At 49.8% G+C, this 17,500-nt stretch overlaps 1 protein-coding gene across 1 annotated transcript in view; it reads right to left on the reverse strand.

Annotated features, from left to right (window-relative positions):
* sema6ba (sema domain, transmembrane domain (TM), and cytoplasmic domain, (semaphorin) 6Ba) overlaps positions 1-17,500 on the reverse strand; it is a 108,802-nt gene that overhangs the window by 23,842 nt on the left and 67,460 nt on the right. The window contains exons 6-13 of the mRNA XM_064329836.1: positions 11,944-12,042; positions 10,091-10,181; positions 9,800-9,919; positions 8,901-8,989; positions 7,777-7,991; positions 1,520-1,651; positions 927-1,076; positions 428-610 (exon numbers count right to left, since the gene is read on the reverse strand). Coding sequence (XP_064185906.1) covers positions 428-610; positions 927-1,076; positions 1,520-1,651; positions 7,777-7,991; positions 8,901-8,989; positions 9,800-9,919; positions 10,091-10,181; positions 11,944-12,042 — 1,079 coding nt within the window. The remainder of the gene's footprint in view (positions 1-427; positions 611-926; positions 1,077-1,519; positions 1,652-7,776; positions 7,992-8,900; positions 8,990-9,799; positions 9,920-10,090; positions 10,182-11,943; positions 12,043-17,500) is intronic.

A 17,500-nucleotide genomic window follows, 5' to 3' on the forward strand; every position in this document is an offset into this window, starting at 1 on the left:
TTTACGCTGGGATCCCCACAGACGGCCAGCTGTCCGCCATCTTAGCTTGGCACTCAAAACCGAAAACTCAAAAGGGCTGAAAAACTCGAGAAGAACTTTCAACTCTTTCTACTTGCCGGCGGAGCGTAAATGCGGGGGGGGAGAAAAAAGACGAGACAAAAGAGGAGATGAGAGCGATGGCTTTGAAGAGAGAAGAGAACAGACGAAAAAAAAAGCCAATCAGCGGTTCAGACAATGGCTAATAAACACTCTCAGATCTGCCGAAATCTGATAATTGCTTTGAGTGAAGGGTAATAACTGGCGATAGACCATCTGTTTGGACCCTGCAATCGTCCTTATGCTTCTCGGCGCGGTGCGGCGAGGCGCATCTGTCAAAAACGAAACGGCGCTCGTTTTTTTGGGACTTCGCGACGGGGGAGGGACTCACTTTTCTCGGTTGAAGCCGTCCAGCTCCTCCAGGAAGATGTTGCCGCCGGCGACGGAGCGGTCGCGGGGCCCGGGGATCATGAGGAACTTGAGGATGGTCCCCTTGGTGGAGCCCAGGAAGAGCACCGTCTGGTTCCGGTACGGTCCCGCCTCTGTGTCCACCACCATCTTATTCAGCTGGTACCTGAGAGAGAGGAAAGACTGAGAGACAGCAAAGCTTTCTCACAGTGACCACACACACACACAAGCATACACACACACACACACACACACACACACACATATGCACACACGTGCACACACAAGCATACACACACATATGCACACACGTGCACACACACATACACTCACACACATGCACACACGCACACACACACACGCACAAGCACACAAATTTACTTTCAGATAGATGTTAAAAGTGCTGAGAAGTTTCAGCAAAGTTCCAAGTCCCTTGAGATGTGATTGCACAAGCTCTACAGTGCCTGCCAAGTCGGTCTCACCTGACCATGGTCTTCACTATCCAGGGCCTCTGCCCTAATGAAGGAACAGCCTCATCCATCAGGGGGTGTGTCTTCACAAAATTCAGCACCTCATCCGGGAACACATTGGAGGAGTTGAACCTGGAGCCCTGTACCGCACAGCCACCCGGCCTGAGGACCAGAGACACAGTCATTACAGCTGTCTTCCGGAATGTCCAGTGTGTGAGTCACAGTCATTACAGCTGTGTTCCGGTATCTCCAGTGTGTGAGTCACAGTCATTACAGCTGTGTTCCGGAATCTCTAGTGTGTGAGTCACAGTCATTACAGCTGTGTTCCGGAATCTCCAGTGTGTGAGTGTGAGAGTCAAAGAGCCAGTGTTACAGAATGACAAAGAGACGTAACATCAGCACCAGTGTGATGGAACACTAGAGCCAGGGAACATCGGAATTGTGGAACACTAGGGTGATAGAACATCAGAGTGATAGAACACTAGGATGATAGAACATCAGAGTGATCACTCGGGCTAGAGGACATTAGAGCAGTAGAACAGACAGAGCTAGTCTGATGGAACACCAGGCTGACAGGACAGCAGGAGCACCTGGGTTTCGTGTACCTGGGTTTGGGGACGAGCTCGTCTGGCACAGGGGTCCAGATGGACTCCGGGGACTTCTGCTCCTTGAACCGCCCGTCAAACACGTGGGCCAGCTGCTGCATGTCGAAGGCACACACCGCCGAACCGGGGATACTGCGGGACACACAGACCAGAGAGCGGCCAATCAGAAACCCCCTCGTCACATCCACACCTCTCACATCCACACCTCTCACATCCACAGCACTCACATCCACAGCGTTCACAGAGAAGACAGCAGTCAAAGAGAAACCCTACCAATATAATTCCCAGCTTTTTGTGAATGGACAGCACGTAGATGATAATGCAGATCTCAGCGATCCACCCGGTGCACCCGCGTAGATAAATGAAATAATTCGCTATAAATAGCGTAGCAGCAGAGGCCACCGAGCAGCAGGAGTGTGTTAGGGGGGTGAAAAACAGCTTTTTCTTCTCGTATAATGGCTTATGGGACCCTGTATGCAGCAGAGGGCATGTCAGCCGTTACCGTGAGAACGCGAAACAATGCAATCGCCGTGTTCGCCGCGTCTAAAATCGCTTTCGCGCCGCCGTTATTTAATCTGGAGAACACACTAGCGGTAGCAAACGCGTCGCCCGAGACGATAATTTAGGTTTTTTTTGTTTTCCTTTATTGTGCGCTGCTCTCCAGCAGCTTCAGGCCCGGCGTGGCGGGATTTTAACGCCAAGTTTTGCCTTTTCAAGCATCAACCTGAATACCTGCAAATGAGGAACGGGGCGGGATCATGCGGTGTCACTGTGATCACGTGATCATGCGGTGTCACCGTGACCACATGATCATGCGGTGTCACCGTGATCACATGATCATGTGGTGTCACTGTGACCACATGATCATGCGGTGTCACCGTGATCACGTGATCATGCAGTGTCACCATGACCACGTGATCATGCGGTGTCACTGTGATCACATGATCGTGCCGTGTCACAGTGATCACATGATCGTGCCGTGTCACAGTGATCACATGATCACACCGTGTCACTGAGATCACATGATCACGCCGTGTCACTGTGACCGCGAAGGTCGGAGTGCCAGGAATCCCGCCGGGCGGCGCCCTTTCATCCATCGCCGCGCTTGGCGGTATCTTCACTTCCCTCCCGTCAGGTCTACAATCAGGATGAATTCTTCAGCGCTCGTCCCCCTTTTTAAAAACTTTTTCAGAAGAGCCGTCTGGCGCAGCCTCCAGAGGATCTCCGGCTTATCTATCGACCGCTGCGCCCGGCACGGGTGCCTCCTCTGGCTCCGGCGGGGCGATAAGCCACGGGAAAGGTAGTCTACCATGGTCACAGTGTGTGTGTGTGTGTGTGTAGTGTGTGCGTGTGTGTATGTGGTGTGTGTGTGTGTGGGGGGGTGGGGGGTTATGTCCTGTCTGTATTCCCCTAGGAGTTGGGGGAGGGGAAGAAGTGGCCGATCCCCATTTCTCTGTCTGCTTGTGTTCCTTGCTGTATCTTGACTTCTCTGTCTGGCAGGCGGCCACTGTGGCTCCCAAGCCCCCCCCCCACCCCACCCCACCCCACACACACCCCCACCTAACACCTCCCCCTCCCTCCACCCCCACCATCCCGCCCACTCCCAGGTGGCCACCCGCTCTTCCCCTGTTTGGACTTTAATCAGCTCGGTTGCCATGACGACAGACTCCTGACGGCTGCGGCGCACTTGACAGATGATGTGGGGGCTGGGGGTGTCAGTCAGGTCCTGTCTTTTGTGGGGTGGGGGGGTGGGGGGTGTTGGGGGGGCAGGGGGAACACATGTTGGTTGTACCTGCTGTGGCTCTTCCCCGTGGAACTGCGTTTGACAGCTGACCGTTCGTCTCCAACTGACACTGCCCCCCCCACCCCCACCCGGCCAGCCTCACAGGGGCGACACTCTATCCACCCCCCCCCCCCCATTCTTTCTGTCCTGAGGCAGCGTCTCCATGTGCTATATCAACATATATATATATATAAATATATTGAGAGAGAGAGAGAGAGGGAGAGAGAGAGAGGGAGAGGGAGATGGGCCTGTTCTGACAGAGGCAGGTCACTCGTTTTTTTGTTCATTCATTCGCTTTTCAAACCTGCACTCTCGTTCCGGGCCTTTTTGCTGCAGCCTAGAACACGCTTGCAAGGCCTCACCTTCAGAGCTCACGAGTCCAGCATCGCTAACCGGTCTCTCACTACCGCTAAAAGCCCGGCCCGCAGGTAGCAGCCCCTGCTGACTCTCAGGCCACCCCCGGGAGGACAGCCATGGGGGGCGGAGGGGGGGCCGGGTTTGGGGAGAGGTGTGGGGAGATTAAATCAAAGGCGCTCGCACAGGGAGAGGCCCCATAGTGGGAAATACACACTGCAGCTCAGAGAGAGCGAGAGGAGAGAGAAGAGAGAAAGCGAAACACCCTGCGCCAGAGAGGGGAGAGAGAGAGAGAGAGGGAGGGAGGGAGGGAGGGACAGCGAGTGACTGTCTCACACACACACACACCCACACACATAACACACACACACCCACGCACCCACGCACGCACGCATGCACACACACACACACACACACACACAGGGTGGAGCAGTCAGGCAGCTGCTTAAACAGCCGAACCTGCAGCAGCAACAGAACCAGCACGCTGTTCTCTTGGTGGTGAAGAGAGACGATTCCTAGGGACAGTGAAACTGTCCCTGAGTGAATCTTTTTACCTTCCTCTCTCCCTCTCTCTCTCTCTCTCTCTCAATCCCTCTTTCCCTCTCTCTCCCCCTCAGTCTCTCTTCTCTTTCTCTCCCCTCTCTCTTCTCTCCCTCTCTCTGTCTCTCTCAGTTCTGTTCTCTTCTCCCCTCCTTCTCTTTCCTCTCTCTCCCCTCTCTGCTCTCTCCTCCACTTCTCTACATTTCATCATCATCAACCCTACTCTGCTCTATCCCTCTCAGTCACACACACACCTGACATCCACACATGCAGTTCACACCACACACACACACACACATGCCCGCTCACAGCACACACACACACATGCAGCTCACACACACACACACACACACACACAACTCACACACACACACACACACACTGCACTCACACACCACACACACACACACACATGCACTCACACACACACACACACACACCACACATGCACACACACACACCATCCACTGACCACACACCACCATGCCCACACATGCAGGCTCACACACACACACACACACACACACATGCTCACACACACACTCCTTTCTCCTGTACCACCCCTCCCCCCCGTGCTTACATCACTGCTGCAAGCTTTTCCTCCCCATTTCCAGGTTAATTCTCCCACCTCTCTTTCACCCTCTATCTCCCTCTATCTTCTCTTCCTTTCTTCCTCCACCATCTCAACCTTTTGCTATAAATGTCTCCCAATCCCTCCATCCCACCAAATCCTTTCACCACATCCTTCTAGAGCCCTTTTCCAGACACACCCCCACAGTGTGTGGACAGTCACCTCCAATGTGTCCAGACCTCAGGGGGTTTAATGTCAAATATGCCAGTCAATCGGAGGACGGCGTTTTTGTTTTTGTTTTTTAAAATTTTTTTTTTAGCTCGATGCCATCCTTCAGTAGACGTGGATTTGCAAACAAAATCTGCAGCAGACACATCCTGGCATAGGCAAGCTATCCCCCACTAGCCTCCCCCCCCCCCACCTGCCCCCTCGGCCCGCCCCTCCCCCCCCTGCACATTTCTCCAGTACGGACGTGAGACTTAGAGGGAGAGCGGTCATTAAAGATCCCCGGACACTTATTGCTAAGAGCTGGCGAGATTCCCAAATCTGAGCCGCACTTAATTCAGCCCATATAATCACCCCGCCCCGTTTAACCGCCTAAATTAACTACTCCCCTCGGACTTTGGCTGACGGGCGGCCAGCGTTTTTGGCACAAAATGGCCGCCATGCATCATGTGGGTGGGGAGGTACATGCGTTTAGAGGCGACTGAGGTGATTGGGTGTCGCCTCGTCCCCCACCGCACAGTAATGCACTTTGAGACCATGAGGCAGACGCCAGTATATAATTCAACTCCGTTACTATGACGATGACGATGACGATGATGATGATGATAATTCCAGTACTAGTGATATGTACATATGTACTATTTTGTTTTAGGTTTATTCTGATTGTGAATTACCTACAATGACACAAAGAGAGAGACTGTACATACACATTATTCTGTTACAGTTTGTCCTCTGGTGTCAGTAAAGCATATTGAATTGAAATTGAATTGAGAGAAGAGAAACAGGGAGACAGACAGAGTGAGACAGAGAGCGATAGAGAGAGAGAGAGAGACAGAGTGAGACAGAAACAGAGAGGGAGAAAGAAACAACAGAGAGAGAGAGAAAGAAACAGGGAGTGAGATAGACAGAGCGAGACAGAGAAAGTGATAGAGAGAGAGAGAGAGAGCTGCTTGATGAAAAGCAAAGGCACAAAGCAGAAGTTAATCGCAGGGAATGGGGAAGCTTGGTCGTGCAACCCGGCGGTTGTCCTCAACTGAATAATGAAAGGATAACCTTGAACCAAAAAAAAAAAAAATCTTTAAAAAAGTCTTCTGTTGTTTCTGTTTGTTCTTCACAGAGCTTTAATCACTGAGAAGACAGGTCGGGACCGCGCGGGCAAACACGATGTGACCCTGACGGAGGACAGACGCCGAAATGCTAATTTACCCCGGCTAAGGGGCTGTCTGGATAAATTGGCCCTTTTTGGTGTCCTTCAAAGTAGCCATTGTCTGGAGTCATTGTGCAGGTGAACACCAGCACTCTGGCGAGCCACGTGGATCCACTTCCTCAATACTGACGAGCCGTCGTTATTTCAGAAATATGAAGCTTTGTGTCTGAAAAAGTAATGAGCCGCTGGTAGTGTCCGTGCAGGCCCTTAAACTTCGGGCCTCAACGACAGAGAACACCACAACTGTGTAAAAAATGTTTTTCCTCTCCTTAAAAAATGCTTTTAATTCCTGTTCTTTATGTTGTTACGACCTGCACTGATGCTGTTCCCGCATAGCCATGTTATAAAAACAAAAGTAATTAAAATAGTTGTGTTACTTTATTAGTTCATTATTATTGTACAGTTTGTTTTCACTTTAACAGCCCAGTTACACTCTTATGCGTGTTTTTATTATAATTTTTACAAGTTCTTTTTCCTCTCTCTAGTTATTATTTTCTTTTTTTTGTTAAGTGCTCCGAGCGCAATGCGTGAAGCTTTGTGAATAAAGCTGTGATTACGAGGTCACTGGTAATCGCCTGCTATCCAAACTGCACGCAGTTCTGCATGTTCAGCACCGGCTTTTGGGGAACCGTAATACGACCCAGTTAATATTTTCCCTGGCCCAAACGCTCGGCACGTGTCAGCGAAGAACGCGAAAGAGTCCAATTTTTGGCTGCGGTTCTGTAAACAAAATAATTCCTTGGACTTGTGCTGTTTTTTAAAGAACATAAGCGATCTGCCTGAACTGGCTGAGAGCTTAACTGAAGTAGTTTAAAAAAATAAAAAATAAACACACCCTTTCAGACTACACTTCATTTCATATTTCTATAAAAGCCACCTTAGTTTATTTCTACTGTGTTTGCTTGCTGTTTACACCTTTTGATTGGTTGGCTAATGCCGCTGAATGGCTTAAATGTAACTGGTGTTCTATAAACTACCTACATGTTCAAGCCCAAATGTAGAGCTTAACACGGAACCGACGTGTTCGCCCGATTTGAACACGCACGTTGAAGGTGAATCAGATCATCAGCAGTCGAAGGAACTAGCCCTGATTTCTTACCCAGAGTCCTTCACTCGCTCTGAACACGCGGTCACCTCGTCTTCACGAGAGTCGGCACAATCCCTGTCACATGAGACCTGGGCTGAATGCACCTCACTGTACTGTAGATGCTAACGCAATTTCATCATCATCATCATCGTCATCATCATCATCATCACCGTTGACATCTTCATCACCATCATCATCTTCACCATTGATATCATAATCATCATCATCATCATCATTGTCATCTCATCTACTAGATGATGGATCATGATTGATCATCGCATCATCATCATTCATCCCACTGACATCTCATCACCCTCATCATCTTCATCGCATGCATCTTCATACCACTCATCTTCACCATGATCTCATCATCACCATCGCATCATATCACTCATACACACTTCATCACCATCGCCAATTATGTTTCTGTTTATCAGATCACGATGTCATGATGTGATCATATCACATCATAATCTTCATCCTCGTCCGCCCGTGGGGTGGGGTAGAACACCCCAGGATGATGTCGCGGCCGTGCGAGCGCAGGATGGGGCTGGTGGAGTGCAGCTGGTTGAAGTAGAAGTGCGAGTCGCCGGGGATGGAGCAGTTGAGCCGCGCCTTCAGGAAGGAGGTCCACTGCTTCTCCAGCACCCGCTGTGACCCGCCAACGTCGTCCTTACACACGCGCGCCACCCGCGACACCACCGCCTGCAGGTACACGCACGTACGGGCGCAGGCACGCACACATAAACACACACGCACATACGAGCACAGGCACGCACACATAAACACACACGCACATACACACACACGTTCACACATAGGGAAAAAAACACAAACAGGCACAGCAGGCAGGTAAGACATATATACCCTGAAACAGTGACAGCTGCAGGTGTGCTGGATCTGTTCCTGTGTAAATGAGACTGAATGTTCACACAAACCCGCACATGAATCAACAGCGAGAGAATGAATAACGGTTCAGCCCCGAAAACAGCTATAAATGGAGCATTACTCGTGGGAATGTCACAGACAGAAGCATTAGCGTTAAGTACACTTTATAAAAGAATAATTCTTTCAGTCTGGTAAAGTGTTATCAATAATTCATGAAAATACTTGTGCATTCTGTGAACAGCCTGACCCCCATCGCAACGTTGCTAAGTTTAAGGGCCCACTTATTGAGTTCTGTAAACACGGAAAATGATCTTTTTGGTGAACTGCAAACTTGTCAAGGATAAAAAGGGGCTTTTGGTACCTGCTCACAACCTGCAAGCAAATATGTTTACCAGTCAGGTGATGTCAGAGCAGCAAAATGAAATGTTGTGCAGGTGATGTTTTTGCACACCTCAGTTACTGAGCAGTATCAAAATGCCACAGGAAATAGTTAACATAGAAGGACTGCAGTTAGTCTGCACAGATGCTTTTACAGGGGTGAGGTCTGACATGTTTACTGTCCATTGTCCCATTTTGGAACTAAAGTTTGGAAGTTGAGTAACCATGGCTACATCTCTGCGCTTGTCATGAGCTTCATCGTACACACACACGCGCTCACGCACGCACGCACACACGCATGCACACACACACACAAACACACATACACACCACACACACACACCTTACCTTCTCCAGGTAGTTGAACTCCATCCCCAGCTCTCTGAAGAAGAAGTAGATGTGGGGCCCCCACTCCACAGCACTGACAAAGTACGGTTCTGGAAGACAACCGACACCACTGACTGGGGCACTGACACCCACTCACGCCCCTCCCAGAGCACATATGAGCACTGACCCCTGTAACAGACGAACACAGCCACTGACTGACCCACAGACCCAAACACGGCCCCATAATTACAGGTGAGGACACTGACCCCAGGCACAGACACAGACAGGTCAGGCTTCAGCCAACGCAGGACGAACAAGCGAAAGCGAGAATATTTTTTTTCTTCACACGTTAGCAAAGGTCAGAAATCAATAAATCTAACTCACCAAACTGAATTTTTTGGGGGGTGGGGGGGAAGCATTGCATTTGCATTTAATTTCAAGTCAAATTTAAGCAGAAATGTTGATTGAGAGAACCCCCAGGCAGAGAACACACACACACACACACACACACACACACCACACACAACACACACACACACACACACACACACACACACACACAGAAAACCTCTGCCCGGTAAGATAAGGGAACTGGAAGCGGCGTATAGATCAGTAACGACGGGCGCCCATTAGAAATAAAAGGTTAGGGGCCAATAGGAGGCTTGAATAAAACATTAAAACCCGCCGAAGGTTTTACACACTCTCTCCTGAGACGAGCCGAGCTGAGCTGCATCTTCACGAGGCCAGATTACGCACAGCTGAGATAACACAAAGAGGTGTTTAATATTTAATTTTTAACGGAGCCCTGACCTGCTTTCCCTTCTCCGCAGCGGCATCTCAGAGACGCGTCGCGGTTGCGCTCGAGGGTGGGGTGGGGGGGTGGGGGGCAGTGTGGCGAGGTGGGGGGGGCGGGGGTTTACCTCTGAACCACTTGGAGTCGTGTTTGACGGTCCGGAGGGCCGGGGGGGCGCCCAGGCTGCGGTAGATCACCGCGTCTATGGCCAGGAAGTCGGTCACCGTGGCAGTGAAAAGGTTCCCATCTACAACGAAGGACGCGGACAAGTCAGTTCCGCCTCCCCGAAACAATCCCAGTGAGGTCATGGGAAAAAGTCTGAGGTTTATAAACACTTTATAACTGAGTAATACATCGGTAACAATGGGGTTATAAAGGGTTTTGGATTTGGAGGATAGGCAATGTGGGCCTCTCTCACCTGCAAACAGGGCGACGTTGGCATGTTTGGGGTCGTAGGGACACCTGGCCATTCCGCTGATCGTCTCCCCCACCATCTCCAGAGTGTCCCTCTGAGGAAAACACACACACACACACCTCACTGGGTCTGTACAGCACACACACACACACACACACACCTCACTGAGTCTGTACAGCACACACACACACACACACACCTCACTGGGTCTGTACAGCACACACACCTCACTGGGTCTGTACAGCACACACACACACACACACACCTCACTGAGTCTGTACAGCACACACACACACACACACACCTCACTGGGTCTGCACAGCACACACACACACACACACCTCACTGAGCCTGTACTACACACACACACACAAACACACACCTCACTGAGTCTGTACAACACACACACACACACACACACCTCACTGGGTCTGTACAGCACACACACCTCACTGGGTCTGTACAGCACACACACACACACACACCTCACTGAGTCTGTACAGCACACACACACACCTCACTGAGTCTGTACAGCACACACACACACCTCACTGAGTCTGTACAGCACACACACACACACACACACACACACCTCACTGGGTCTGTACAGCACACACACACACACACACACACACCTCACTGGGTCTGTACAGCCACACACCACAGCGCACATCACCCCATCACATGAGTCTGGTACTGCACACACAACACACATCATCACACACACAGACGCACAGAGTCTGTTCAGCACACCACACAACACATCACACACCTCACGGTTGTCATGGCAGAACACACTCCTGAGGTCTGTACAGCCACACACAACACAGCACATACACGACACACACACACACCTCACTGAGTCTGTACAGCACACCCACACACACACACACGTCACTGGCTGTACAGCACACACACACACCACACCACACACACACCCAACCTCACTGAGGTCTGTACAGCACACACACTCACTGAGTCTGTACAGCAACACACACACACACACACACACACTCACTGGGTCTGTACAGCACACACACACACACACACACACACCACATCACGGCTGTACACACACACACACACACACACCACCCACAGTCTTCCTCACAACACGCAGCCATGTAAACCGCGCCAGTGCGGTAAATAACCCGCAGAGCTAATGAGAGCTATCCGCTAAACCCGCCCGGAAATGAAATAACGAACAGCCGTCACCGCGCTTAAAACGTCCTATAAATACATCCCTGCTCACAGCCCCCCGTCCCCGTCCCCCCCTCCCCCCCCCCCCCCCACATCAAAACGCTCGCGAACTGCAATTAATCAGCGGGCGGCGACGGCGAGGACTGTGCAGTTTAGCGCGCGACAGGTCACGCCCCCCCCCCCTCCTTCGATTCTCCATCCAAACAGAGTGGAGGGGCGAGAGGGGGGAGGGGGGCAGTCCAGCAGGAAGTCTGAGAAATTAGCTTTGGCCCAGTGCTCTCGTTTGCACGCATGCAATGTGTGCTGGTAGACGCCCATCTTTGTTTATTATTTAAAATTTTCCAGCTGCTATTTGGGTCTCTTTGTCTGATTTGTGTGGATGGGATTTATGGGATCGTCATCGTCATCGTCATCGTCATCGTCATCACCACAACATTAAGTCTTCTACTGTGCACCATAAGGCCATTGTAACATAAGCATGACATTACACCTGTCATAACCTGTCTTGACAGCGTATGACATAATGACAGGTCATAATACTGTCATGACGTATGCTATTACTATGTATGATGTGCACTGCTGAATAAAATAATATAAACTGCTATAACAATAATTATAATTTCAAATGCTCTCTTCCCATTATGTTGCGTACTTACAGTGTAGTTGGCACATAAGGGGTTAAAGGCATTTGTGCCACAGACAAATAGGCCCCCCGGGCGACTTAGCAACACCTTCATAAAGTTCCGGCACTCATCCTGAGAGAGAGAGAGAGAGAGAGAGAGAGAGAGGGAGGGGGGGAGAGAGGGGGGCGAGGAAGAGAGAGAAATTATGATTATTGCTATTATAACAGTTCATGTGTCTATTCATTCAGCGTGTTTGTAGTAATTATAATTGTCCCATTATAACATTTTTCCTTTCAACACACCATTTGCTCTGTCATAACAATAAAGGATATATAAATCTGAACCCGAAATTGAGAGTGACGGGGAGAGAGGGAGGGAGAGAGGAAGAGAGGGAGAGTGAAAGCTCAGAAGAGATGCAGAGAAGGAGGGGGAGAAAGAGAGAGAGAGAGAGAGGGAGAGAGAGAGGAAGAGATGCAGTTTCGAGTTTTAATAAAAACGTTTATTGTTCCATTTACTTTACATCAGTAATGGCTTAACCTCAATTGCGATACTCAGTCAATACATCTCAGCCATTTTTCCTTTGTGTGTCACAACAAGCAAAAATCACAAGCATTACAAATGAATGAAAAAAAAAGAGACCATTAAAAATTCAAAAGTCAACTGCCCATCATCACAAACAGATGCAGAGAGGGGGAGGAGGTCGGGTCCGAAAGCAAACAGAGGAGCAGAGATCGATTTTTTCTTCTTCTTTTTTTTGTTGTTGTTGTTGTTGCCATAATTGCCACAATTATCACCATCGGCAGCAGCGCGGCTCTGATTGGCCCGTCACCGCGGCGTGGCCCGTCACCGCGGCCCGTGCGAACACGTCCGCCGCAGCCGCCCAGCATCGTGCGAGCCGCGATGTCCCGTGACGGATAGCGCAGCAACAGGATGCTGCTACACACTCCACCCGCTTAACAGCAAACAGCCGGCAGGTAACAGCTTGTAGTAACAAGTGACGCCGCCATAGACACCTGAAACACCTATCGCCCGAAACCCCCCTTAATACAGCCCTGTGAGAACAGCCCCCCCCCCTTAATACAGCCCGTGAGAACGCCCCCCCCCAATACGGGCCCTTAAACACTCCACCCTTAAAGAGCGTCGCTGTGGGAGTCAGCCCTTAAGTCAGCTCAGTAAAAAGGAGGATGACCCGAGTATTCAGCCGCTAACCCCCCCCCCCCCCTTAACACCCACTACAACACACACACCCACCCAGAGTACAGCCGACACCCACACACAGACAGCATGCGCCTAGCACACACTCCAACATCCTCACCATCAGCACACAGGCAACAACAACTGCTGCCGGTCTGACCCTCACACGCAGTCACATAGAAACGAGGAACCAGGTACACAGATGCGCTCACACACACACACACACAGACACGCATGCACACACACACACACACACGCATGCGCACATGCACACACACAAACGCATGCACGCACACAAACACACACACACACACACGTGCCAACGCGCTTGCTTCCGATTGGCCGGGACAGGAGCTGAGAACACGTCCCGGCCGTCCCGGGCCCAGAGCCCCTCATAAGGCGCAAACCCTAAATAAGGCTTTGGGTGGATTGCGGTATCCTGTTTCTCTCAAAATACAGCCGGCCCACAGTCGTGTGTCTGAATTACAGGGCATTAGAAGCACAAACAGCAGCAGTGCTCCCCGAATCCCCACAACCCAACCCCAAACATTCCCTAAATCTCTTTTATATTGATACCAAGCACTGCGTGCGGATTTATGCTTTAATTTAAAAAAGAACAGCATAATTCTACGCGTCCCCCGACGCATCGACCCACAATTACCAGTCCTCTTTATGGTTCGCTCCCTCTGTTTATTTTATGCTGAAGCCCATTCCAATACATCTCCTGACGTCCTCTCTCCCCCCCAGTGCTGTTTCTCTCCCCAACAATATCTCTCTATTCTATTTTCTCTTTCTCTTTCTGTCGCTCTCTCTTCTCGCCTCATCCATCAATCTTTCTCCTTTCTTTCTCTGCGTCTCCTTTTGTCGCTGCGCTCCACTCTCCCTCTATCTTTCTGACTATCTCTCTCTTTCCCAGCTCTCTCCCTCTCTCTCTCTTCCTCTCCGTTCTCCCCTCACATGCCCTGTTTCGACTCCTCCACCTTTCTCCTTCTTCTCCCCCAATCCTGTCCTTATTGCCCATTGTCACCCCTAGTGTCCATCTCTCTCTCTCTCTCTCTCTCTCTCTCCTCTCTCTTCCCTCCCACCTCTCCCTCCCTCTTTCCTTTGCCAGACCGACCCCCCCACCCCCCCCCGAGTGCATCTCTTCCAAAGCACCACCTGGGCTGCCTGGCAACCCCTCAGCCTGCTCTTGCTCTATCTATCCATCTATCTCTCTCTCTCTCTCTGCACCATCTTCTCCATCCCTCACTCTTCCTCCCTGCATCACCCTCTACATCCCTGTCTTTTTTCAATTGCTAAGGTGTGGTGACTGAGCCTGCACTCTCTCTTTCTCTCTCTCCCTATCTCTCTTTCTCTCTCTCTCTCTCTCTCCCTCTCTGTTCCTGTATGCAGTTCCAGGATCCCCTTCAGCTGAAGGACTCGGATTGATTACAATGCAAAGCCTGTGTTCAGGAAAAAATTAAATCCCATTCTGTTCTGTAAATACCCCCAAAACAAGCATCAGCAAAGAGAGAGAGAGAGAGAGAAACAGAGAGAGTGAGAGAGAGACACAAAGACAGAGGGAGGGAGAAGGACAGAAACAGAGGTGTGAACAACAGCAAAAACAGAGGGAGACTGAATGAGAGAGAGAGAGAGAGAGAGGAGAGAGAGAAAGGGAGAGAGATGGAAGGGAGGCAGAGTGAGAGAGAGATTTATAGAGGGAGAGAGTGTCAGAGACAGGCAGAATGAGAGTTAGAGAAATGGAGAGAGAGTTAAGGGGTGAGAGAGATGGAAAGGGAGAGAAGGGGGAGAGAGGGAGAGAGAGTTAAGGGGTGAGAGAGATGGAAAGGGAGAGAAGGGGGAGAGAGAGTTAAGGGGTGAGAGAGATAGAAAGGGAGAGAAGAGGGAGAGAGGGAGAGAGGGAGAGAGAGTTAAGGGGTGAGAGAGATGGAAAGGGAGAGAAGGGGGAGAGAGGGAGAGAGAGTTAAGGGGTGAGAGAGATGGAAAGGGAGAGAGAGAGGAGAGAGGGAGAGAGAGTTAAGGGGTGAGAGAGATGGAAAGGGAGAGAAGGGGGAGAGAGGGAGAGAGAGTTAAGGGGTGAGAGAGATGGAAAGGGAGAGAAGGGGGAGAGGGAGAGAGAGTTAAGGGGTGAGAGAGATAGAAAGGGAGAGAAGGGGGAGAGAGGGAGAGAGAGTTAAGGGGTGAGAGAGATGGAGAGGGAGAGAGGGAGTGAGTTATGGAGGGACAGTGAGTGTCAGAGAGACGTTGAAGGCAGACGGTACTTCTCTCTGTCGCCTGATCTCTGCCAGATGCTTTGCGGAATGAAGGCCGTTGCAACTGCTGACTTGAGCAAGTGCATTCCCTGAACCTCCCTCCCCTCCCCCCCCAAAAAAAAGCAATGCCCCAGACCCCCTGCAAGAATCCCCCCCCCACCCCAACCCCATCCTGGCCCCCACAGGTCAAAAAGTTCTGTTTCTTTGCCTTCTTCTCCCACCTGCTTTAACCCTTTGTAGAGCAGGCTTTTTGGAATGTTCCAAAATTTAAAATTCTAAGGCAGTGTTCTACAGCTCTGTTGCTTTCAATTACCAGCAGTGATTGTTACATCAGCATTAGAAGGTTCCATTAGTAACAATCCATTAAGAGTGACCTCACACCTTAAAGGGTTAATGTACTCCAATCAGAAATGAAGGCTCTGGGCTTAATTCCATCCATCCACCAGCCACACACTCACGTCCAGCTGCCCTAAATTACCCTCTTTTCTTTTTTATGCTGCAAATATCAATTTCCCAAGTTTACGACGGAGACCCATAAAAAAACTTAACAGCTGGGACAGGGAAGATGTCTCTAAACACCGGCCGTAAAAGCAGACTCTGTCTGGAGGTGTGGGATTGTCAGATAGGGAATCTTATCTTTATAAAATAAAAAAATAAAATAAAAAAGTTCAATAACTTTCGGGTGACATTGCGGTCGGGACACTTGGTGGAGGGGGGGTGGGGGGGGGGGGGGGGGGGGGTGAAAGCCCTGAATTTCAGGCAGTGCACACCTGCGTCATGGGATCAGGTTAATGAGCAGCAGGGGTAAAAGCTGGGAAATCTGGGTTGTCTGACTGGTGGGGCCACAACCCAGGGACCCGATTTTGGCCCCAGAACCAAAGGTGGTGCAGGAGGTGCCCCGACCCCCTCCTGCTCCTCTTTCTGTGAGTAATCTGTCTGGCCCCAGAAACCATTGCACCCCCTCTCACCCCCCCCCCCCCCAAAAAAATAAAAGAATTTCTTGTTTACCCTCCAGTCATGGGTGAAGGAGTTCAAGCCTCAACTGTGGAAAGCACACACACATTTACACCAACAGGATCGAACCAGACCTCCTCTAGACTAAACTACAGGACACCAGGGGAAGAAAAAAAAAACTGCTATTTTCTCAGCTGTCCGACAAACAAGAAAGATTGAGTCCGATCCCAGCGTTCCCTGTTCCGGCGAAAGGAAAAAGGAAACGCACGTGGAATGCCAGGAGGAACGGGACTCTGGGAATATGGGGAAAATGGAACATTCAGCAATGCAGTATAATGGGTAATGAACTGGTCTTGTAACCTAAAGGTCGCAAGTTCGATTCCCAGATAGAATCCATTGAGCAAGGTACTCAACCAGCATTGCTTCAGTATATATCCAGCTGTATAACTGGATTCAATGTAAATACTGCGTAAAAAAGTTGTGTAAGTCGCTCTGGATAAGAACATCTGCTAAATGCCTGTAATTACATTACAGGATTTAGCAGACCCTTTTCCAGAGCGACTTACACAACTTTTACAAAGCATTTTACATTGTATCCATTTATACAGCTGGATATTGCTGAAGCAATGCAGGTTAAGTACCTTGCTCAAGGGTACAACGGCAGTGTACTTACCCGGGAATCGAACCTGCGACCTTTCGGTTACAAGTCTAGTTCCTTACCCACTGTGCTACACTCCGTCCTCCGTAATGTAGTGGAATGTGGAACATTACCGGAACAGATTACAGAAACACCGCATTTATAAACAGTTTGATGTTTGATGATTAATGCAATATTTTGCAACAATTTCTTACACAATAAATGTGATATGTACTGAATATAATATCAACAAAAAAACAAGCATGAGGAAATAAGTAACAATTAGTACACCCTCCTATTTGCATTACTTCCTACCAACATCATTGGGCAGTCTAATGTGTCATGCAGTTGGAAATTTTACAATAAGCTTGAACAGGAATTTCTTTGTCCGGTATTTTTGTATTTATTTCAAGTGTAAAAATGGCCAAATGATCTCATTACAGCTCGCGGTCAAGGAGATAACCGTTCCGAATAAACTTCTACAGGAGAAAACTGCTCTTAGAAGATAAAAGTTTTAAGAGTACTAAACTCCTTTAAGCGCAGCGTTTGCATA

Source organism: Anguilla rostrata, chromosome 3 (assembly GCF_018555375.3).
Source record: "Anguilla rostrata isolate EN2019 chromosome 3, ASM1855537v3, whole genome shotgun sequence".
NCBI lineage: Eukaryota > Metazoa > Chordata > Actinopteri > Anguilliformes > Anguillidae > Anguilla > Anguilla rostrata.